This window comes from Vigna unguiculata, chromosome 3, assembly GCF_004118075.2.
Source record: "Vigna unguiculata cultivar IT97K-499-35 chromosome 3, ASM411807v1, whole genome shotgun sequence".
Classification (NCBI taxonomy): Eukaryota; Viridiplantae; Streptophyta; class Magnoliopsida; order Fabales; family Fabaceae; genus Vigna; species Vigna unguiculata.
Window position 1 is genome coordinate 27,746,761 of NC_040281.1, and position 8,334 is coordinate 27,755,094.

Sequence of the window (8,334 nt, forward strand, 5' to 3'; positions counted from 1 at the left end):
ACCTTAAGGAGTTATCACCTAACCACTCACAGGATAAGCCACTTTCGCGCCTATGACTTGATCAAATCGAGTGGTTAGGATCTCCTGCATTTCTTCACGACATAACCTACTCTACTGTATTTGAACGTGAGTAGTATTAGAGAACGAATATCACCATAAAGAATCTTTATGCTAATGCATTCATTAAATACTTTCACTTAGAATTTCTTCATGAAATCCTATAATCCACATCTCATTCCATGCTTTCAAAAACACAATAAACTTAAATGATCTTTATCAATTAAGTATACAAACACATAAATCATTAAATTTAAAACTGGCTGATATTTGTTCAAATCCTGAAACAGTTGCCCAACGAATCCATTCTCTCACTTGGCGAAACACACGTTTCGACTAGCGACCAAAAGGGTTGCCCAACGAATATTTCACTGGAAGTACAAGGAATTAAGTCCCCAATAATTCGCCTAGCGAGAAATGCTCGCCCAACCAGAATTACTTGTCCAATGACTCCCATATTAGAGTTATCCTTAATTCATGATTTTCTATTTACTCACCCAACGAGTCTGCATAATTATGTAGAACAACAATTTCTGCATAATTATGTAGCTACAACCAATCCAAACCACCAGAGGATCCTCACAAACATCAAATTTCATGCAAAATCTCATTTCATTATCATCACCAGTGTAATTTGAACTAGCAAAACATAATAGATACAAACAATTTCTAAACCACACCCATTTCAATTTACACATGAATCTCATACATATTAAATATCAATTTCACAAGCCAATAACTAGATTTTAATCATGAAATCTATAAATCAAACAATTACACAATATCCAAGCAATATAATTAACTTCCCATACTTGCAATTGACTTAGACGACCTGTAGACCCCTCAGAAAGCTTACAATTAATCTAGGAATAAGATAAACATGATCAGTGAACATCCTTAGAACCACTGATCATTAGAGATTCTCATAGAAAACTTAAGATTCACATGCGATGCAAAAAGGATTACAACCATAATTGAAGAGAATTGACCAAGAAAATAGCAGAAACACAACTTACTCAATTTAAAAAACTGATAAGACATATTTGAAGATCTCGTCATAATGATCATTCTGGCAGTCGGTCTTCGATTTTTAAAAAGATGAACGTAAGTGAGATGTGATATTTTAGAGAGAAGAGAGAGAGTTCTAGAAAGAAAAATTCTAGAAAGATAAAGTATTTTCTAAATAATAAAATCCTTTTATGAATTTCTTGTTTATATATAATTTTTTTATTATTAAAGTAATAATAAGATATCATTATTTAAAAATATTAACGATCAAAAAAGAGGTTTTTTAGGTTCTCACACAATCCATTAAGTAATAAGGACTTATATCATTTAATCAAGTTTTTTTTTCTTGCAAATCTTAAACCATGCTAGAAAGAAATTATCATACTAATACATATTTAATTAAATTCATAAATCTTATAAGATTTAATTTTTCTTATACTACTTTCATAACATAAATATATTAGTGGTGTTGATTTCAGTAATCACCATTAACATATTAATATAATCAGTTTAACGTCAGTTATTTTATTATTTCATAAATTAATTATTTTTTTTGTGGACTAACTATTTAATCTTCAAGCATGATTGTTATTTTAATTAAAAAAAAATTATAATAATACCTGAAATATTTATTGGGTAATTTTTTTATCCGGTGGCGTATTCCAAGCCCAAACCAGAGCCCCGTGGAACACACACGCGCGCCACGTGTTTTCAGAAGTCACTCACAACAGAAAATCATTGAAAACCACCCTGCATCTTTTTTTTTTAAAATGACCCACTTATATTCATGCGGTTCCTTCTTATAAGAACGGTTAGTCCATTACTCTGCACACAATCGCGTCTCTTTCGCTTCTTCTTTTCTTTCACTCTCAAACCCTCCTTCTCTTCTTCTTCTTCTTCTACATCGGTACGCTTTTTCTCTTCGCTTCTCTCTCATCATCGCTTCACTGTTGCAGTGTTCTTTATTCGTAACGTTTTCAATCATTTGTTATCTTTTTCGTCATTGCGACGTTTCATCTGTTGTTCTTTATTTCATTTTTTTTATCGTTTCATTCTTTCTTATATTGCGTTTGTGGAGGTTCTTCCGCCGTTCTTTGTGTTCCGATCAGACTGTAGAGTTGTTGTTGTTGTTTGTTTATGTAACAAGATTTTATTTTATTTATTTTTATTTAGAAACGAAAAATTAAAAAAAAAAATTTAGGTCTGACTGGTTTGAACTGATGATCATGTTCGATACTATATTTTGTTGTGATGGAAGCGAGTGTGCATGTGCCTTGTTCTTCTTTTAAGTATTATCATATAGATTGCTGGTTGGTTTTTAAGAACGAGTTTATTGTGTGTCGATCATTGTGATTTTCACTGTAGAGGTCGACGGTAATGGTTGTCATTTGAGCTTTATAAATACTGGTTGATGTATGAAATATGAAACGCTTTTGTTATGTGTGACTATATTTACACAACGCAGACACTGCTGTTTATTTTCTAATGTGACAGCGTAGTATAGTAAATATATATCCTCATGGGGTTGAACGATAAGCACAACAATGCTGATGGGAAAGACCCGGATTTTGGAGCAATCTTTATGTCAAATTGTGAGACTAAAAGACAATGCTTCAAAAAGGGACTATTTGGCCTCCCATCAACTGAAATCCAGTTTGTAGAGCAGGTTAAAGCTGGAATGATTCTATTCTTATATGAATATGAGAAGAGACAACTTCATGGTGTGTTCAAGGCTTCCTGTGATGGAGGTATCAATATTGTGCCTAATGCATTTGCGAAACTGGGGAAGCAATTTCCTGCTCAGGTAACAATTCAATAACCTCCTTTTATAAATTTCCCCTTCCATCGGAAATGAACAATTCCTTGTTCTGATTTTTGAGTGCGAGAGTTAATTTTTTCTTACTTTGATTAATGATTGATGTGGTGACCACACGTTCTCAATGATCTGATGTAGGTTAAGTTTGATCCAGTTTGGTTCTGTAAGCCACTCCCAGAAAAATTATTCCGTGATGCAATCAGAGAAAATTACTTTTCAGCTAACAAGTTTAACTTTGGGCTATCTGAAAATCAGGTCTGCTCTTGGTTAAAAATGATTGGTTTTCAAAAATAACGAGGATGATTTAGTTAAAGATTTTTAATTAATTTGCTGTGCAGGTCTATAAACTTATATATTTGTTCAGCAAGAGAAAGCTAGAACCAGAGCCCCCTGGTAGACCATTGTCCAGACCCGAATACTTGAAATCGGAAAGGTACCCTTTAGGCAATGTTGGAAGATCTGTTGATCATGGAATGCAAATTGAAAGAGGTCAAAGTGGGCTAGGTTTGGGTGATAACATATCACCTGTCATAATGCATAAACACCAAGGCGATTCTTTTGATTACAATGGTAAAGTTGAATATACTGGATTAAATGCAAGTGATATTAAGCGAGGAACGACTGCTCAGTTTTCTGCGGTGGATAATGCAAGTGAGTATGAGTATGTTTGTGACTATTCAGGATTAAAAGATGAAAGTAGGTTTATTGCATATGAGAATGAGGATTATATGGATATCTGTCACAGGCCAAACATCACTGATGGATACCCCAAAAGTCTATGTGATAAAATTAGGATTCATGGTGAGGGAAGCTTATCAATTAATGATAGGCTCATGGGTAATTCCCTTCCAGAGACGGATCAGAGGATGGTATTTTCAAATGATAATCCTGGTCAACGTAATTCCCATATCAATTCATCTGGCTTTTACAGCAATCCTATTTTGGAGCATAGTTCTTTGGTTCAAAATCAGCTTAGGTCAACTTCAACCATGATTCAACCAATGCAGGCACAGCTCTTAAGTAATACATGTGCAACACAAGGAAGTGCTAATTCTAAGAGGTCATCCCTTCTATATGACCCAGATGTTCCTGGTTTAAATTTTAGCCAGGCATCATCTTTTGGAGTTATGGATGGTTCTAAGCCAGTAATAGAAAGGATTACTCCTGTAAACAACTTCGGGAGGAATTCCCTGAACAGTCAACCATATCTCATCCATAATAATGAACTGAAAGACACGAGCAGGTGGCACCCTGTTGACTTTCAGAAGTCTGTTTTGTATGGTAGCAACAGGGATTTCATACCTCTCAATACGGTTCAAAATTCTGATCAGTTGGCAGCAGAATCTGTTGTTTCTGAGGCTTGCGATGATGTTCCGTCCTTGAAGTCTTTGTCATCCCCTATCCCACCAGATATTGGAAAGAGTAGCCGCAGTCTACATGAGCCCTTTCCTTCGTTGTTCCATAATCACCAACCATGGTTAGGAACCGAGTTTCATTCCACGACTTTGCAAGAAAACCCAAGTCATGAGATAACATTACAGAAAAGCAGCGAAACATTTAATCATGATATTTTATGGGCAAATGAGGGTCATTTCAAAGAGGATGATCCACTAATCTATGAATATGATATTGGATGTTATGGTGGTACTCAAAATAACAATTCTGGTTATGCAAAGAAAAAAAGTAGTGTTTTTTCTCGATTATCTTTTATGCAGGATATCAACGAACAAGATGGTCACAATGATTTCCATACTTCAGTTGATGAAGTGATGGAAAGGGTTCGGCAGAGTCACAACATGTGGATGACAAAAAGAATGCCGAAGCTCAAGCCCAAGCGCAACAAAGCTGAAAGTTTGAAAGATTATACTCAAAGAAGTAGTTTGAGGACGAAGGAGGGTGATTTCTCTGAGAACACCTTGAATGATCAAATTATCGATTCAACTACTGCAACTGTGGGCAATACTAACAAAGCAGCCGAAGTCACATGTTTTGTGGATTTCAAGCGGCGTAGCAAAGTCGGGAAACCTAGTGCTGGAAATGAGAATTCAGTGGTTGGGCAACAAAAGAGAAGAAAGTTGATCCGCCCAAATTTCGGTAATAGTTTAACTTCTGATGATAAGGTCATTGATCTCGATACTTCACAAAACTTAGGACTTGGAAGTTGTAATGTCGAAGATGTTAAGGAAAGCTGCTGTGCTTTGGTTCAAACTGAGGTAAACACTAAGGCAGGTGCTGAAGCAAGTGACATTATTAGTGAAATACATTCTGATGACAATAATAGTTGTCGTGCTAGGGAATATGGCAGCAGTGGTGGAGGAGAAAGAACATCCAATAGTGCTCTTGCTGTATTTAGTGATAAGTCAGAAGGTCTGGATAGCATTAAAGTAGATACTAATATTCAAAACATTAATGGTGGAACACATACCGAAGATAAGGAAACTAATCATGCCAGGGGATATGTCTGCGGTGAAGGAGGACAAAAAGCAACCGAGGGTGCTCTTACTGCATTTAGTGATGGATCAAAATGTCTGGAGAACGTAACCCACAATAGTTTTTCTTCAGCTTCTTGCAGAGGCGATAGATGTCATACCAAGAAAGGTTTATGTACGATGGATATTATAAAATCAGTTTCTCTGAACTCAAAGTCATCGTTCTCAATTTGTCAAGACCATCAGGTGCATAAGATCGAATGTGCTGGCGGAGGTACTAATGCTGACAAAGAAATTCCCAAAGAGTGCAGCACTATTACAGTTAAAGATGGTTCTGAAAAGGTTCTAATTGAAACTTCTGCTCCTATAAATGAAAGTTTACATGGGATTGATAGTTTAAAGCAAGTACATGCAGGTACAGACTCAATGTGTTCAATATGTGAAGAGCACGATAAGATCACTTCCTCTGGCAGAGGAAGTAATTCTACAGAACAATTGTCGAAAGATGGCAGCTCCTTTGATGGAGTTAAAGATGGATTTGACTGTTTACAGAACTCCAACATTGAAACTGGTGCAATTGTTCCTTCTTTTTTCAAGGAAGTCTTATCTATGACTGAGAGTAAAAAGTCAGTATGCTCAGATTCAGAATCACTGCCTTCTCTATGTCTAGAATGTGCTGGCAGGCCTATTAAGACTGAGGATTGTAGATCCTCCGTTCTTACTGAAGTTAAAGATGGATCGGACGGTTCACAGAACTGTGGCTATACTTGTAAGCAAAAGATGATTTGAGCCAATTGAAACCTCATTTCTAAGGTGTGGCTCCTTCCTTCCGTGGTACTCATGTTTACAATGGGTAAATCAAGTTGCTGATCCTTTTTTGCTTATCATGGTTTGAATTCCCCGACATTGAAGAGTTGGTTTTGTTAGCTGATACAGCGTTGGGGATTTCTTTTCCATGGGTTTCTAGCTTTTCTTTTCAATTTCCACTCACCAAAAAATGATGGCTTTAGTGTCGTCATCCACACGTCTTATTCTCTGATTTCACAGTTTGTAAGTTCTGAAACATCTATAGGATGTTCTGAGACTTACTATAGACCTTATTTTGGGAAGGTTTTGCATTTAGAAAAATTGTAGACATGCCTAAAAGTCTTGTTAGTGTTTTTTATCAGATGGTGAAATATCAATATCTGATTTTAGAACAAGTTCAAATGTTGAAAACGATTCGATTTTCACCTTGAAATAGATTAAATTCAATTTCTATCAAATGTTTTTAATGTTTTTTTATCCAGAAACTATTTGGAATAATTAAAAAAATACAGAGAAGTTTGTACGTCACTTTTATAAATTTAAGCATTTGTTTACGCTTAAATAAGTTGAGCGGTAATTTTCCTGTACCTGTTTATAATGTAGTAATAGCCATGCATGATCAAGAAACCGTGACTCCCACGGTCACTTTGATTCGCAATTATAGTATAAATCTTTATCCTCTCGATATGTGTGATTCACAATTATGTAATGGTGAGGGTGTTTTCTTGTTTACTTTTCCAATTCTATTCCTCGTGTTCAGAATTATTTCCCTTCTTCTTCCTTGCAATAAGAATGTTTATTGGTTACGTCTTCATTCAACCGTCAATCACGGCCAAAAATTCATCTTTGCGAAGTCCCATGGGCGTCAATATCCCCAAATTGTAGACTCGTGTGTGGCGCTACACCCTTCTATTCATAGTAACTCAAATTTTAGTACGATGAATTAAAAATTAGATACAAACAAAATTGGAAAAGTGATTGTAAAGGAGAAAAGTAGAAAATGGGAAAGAGACAAAAATAAAGGTGAAGTCGTCATCAGAAACCTATGCTGGTGTGCGTCAGCCAGGGGGAAAGAAAGTGCGTCTGTCGCTGAGTTACGACGAAGAAGGAAAAAGAAAAGGAAATCTAAAAAGTAAGGGTAACATGAGGAAATAGATAAATGAAAAAAAACTTTAATTAGAAAATACATATCATAAACGATCCGTTTTAAAATTTTAAATAAAAATTAATTTTTAAATTTGAAGTCCCATCATTGAATTTTAGTTCTTACTATAATTATTTAATAGTTAAAAATATAAATTATATGATATATGTTTTAGAAGCTATTATTATATTTTTTTAAGATTACGAAGTACTAAACAATAGTTTAATGGAGAAACAATTTAAATGAAATTATGCTCAAATTATTTATAGTAACGGAGGTTGCAAATTAAAAATGAAATAAATAAAGATTATTATTTGAACTTATTTTATAAAATCCTAAAATAATTTTAAACTACCAAATAACAATTTATTAGTTAATTAACATTTTGAAAAGATTATGTTAAAATTATTTAGTTGCATAAAGCAATAAAAAATCTATTTGGCGATTAGCACTTTAAAAAAATGTTAAAATTATTTAAAGTACCAGTTAACATAATTAATACATAAACACATTGAATCAAATTACGTTAAACCTTTCGTAGAATTGCCAAAAAGAAAAAAATTTCCGTGCCGATAATGTAATATTTGAACTTATTTTATTAAAATCCTTAAGTAATTTTAATACCAAATAACGTTTTATACCTTCAATCAGTTTGAATATACGTTAACGATTTTTTTTTTCGCATAAGCACTGTTTCCTATTTTTATTTTATTTACGTGAATAACACTGTATATAATTATTACTTTTAGGCTTTAGGTGGGAATTCGGTTCGCATAGAGTTGAATTATAGTCTTGGTTTTGCAATATTTTTTTTTTCATTCCCCAGTTAGAATTTGGTACTCAGAACCTGAATTCTGAACTGAATTTTTTTTTTTCATTTTTTATATAAATAAATTAGAATTAAGGTTTTTGTATTCTTTTAATAAAATAAATATAAGAGTTAATTTTTTTTCTTTTTGTAAAAAATGTTACAGGTAAAATTTATTTAAAAAAAAATTTAGTATTATTTTTATTTATTATTAGAAAAAATAAAAAGAAAAAATATTTTTTTTCTTTTTGAATTTGTTGATTTA

The 8,334-nt window shown here is 33.7% G+C and overlaps 1 protein-coding gene across 2 annotated transcripts; it reads left to right on the forward strand.

The window, feature by feature from the left end:
- The first annotated feature begins 1,849 nt into the window (after positions 1-1,849).
- Positions 1,850-6,456, forward strand: LOC114179339. Of its 2 annotated transcripts, XM_028065656.1 has the most exons (4): positions 1,850-1,972; positions 2,560-2,869; positions 3,020-3,136; positions 3,220-6,456. In XM_028065656.1, exons 2-4 carry the CDS (start codon positions 2,585-2,587, stop codon positions 6,097-6,099), a joined length of 3,282 nt encoding a protein of 1,093 aa, XP_027921457.1. In that variant the 5' UTR covers positions 1,850-1,972; positions 2,560-2,584; the 3' UTR covers positions 6,100-6,456. The 2 variants fall into 2 exon arrangements, with proteins under 2 accessions (XP_027921457.1, XP_027921456.1); XM_028065655.1 differs by having other exon boundaries at positions 1,850-2,869.
- Positions 6,457-8,334: the final 1,878 nt, after the last annotated feature.

Bases quoted from the DNA above. Each gene is read 5' to 3' on its own strand.
- LOC114179339 (XM_028065655.1), top strand. From the start codon at position 2,585: ATGGGGTTGAACGATAAGCACAACAATGCTGATGGGAAAGACCCGGAT. The intron at 2,870-3,019 runs GTAACAATTCAA...GATCTGATGTAG, and splicing joins GGAAGCAATTTCCTGCTCAG to GTTAAGTTTGATCCAGTTTG. The intron at 3,137-3,219 runs GTCTGCTCTTGG...TTTGCTGTGCAG, and splicing joins TTGGGCTATCTGAAAATCAG to GTCTATAAACTTATATATTT.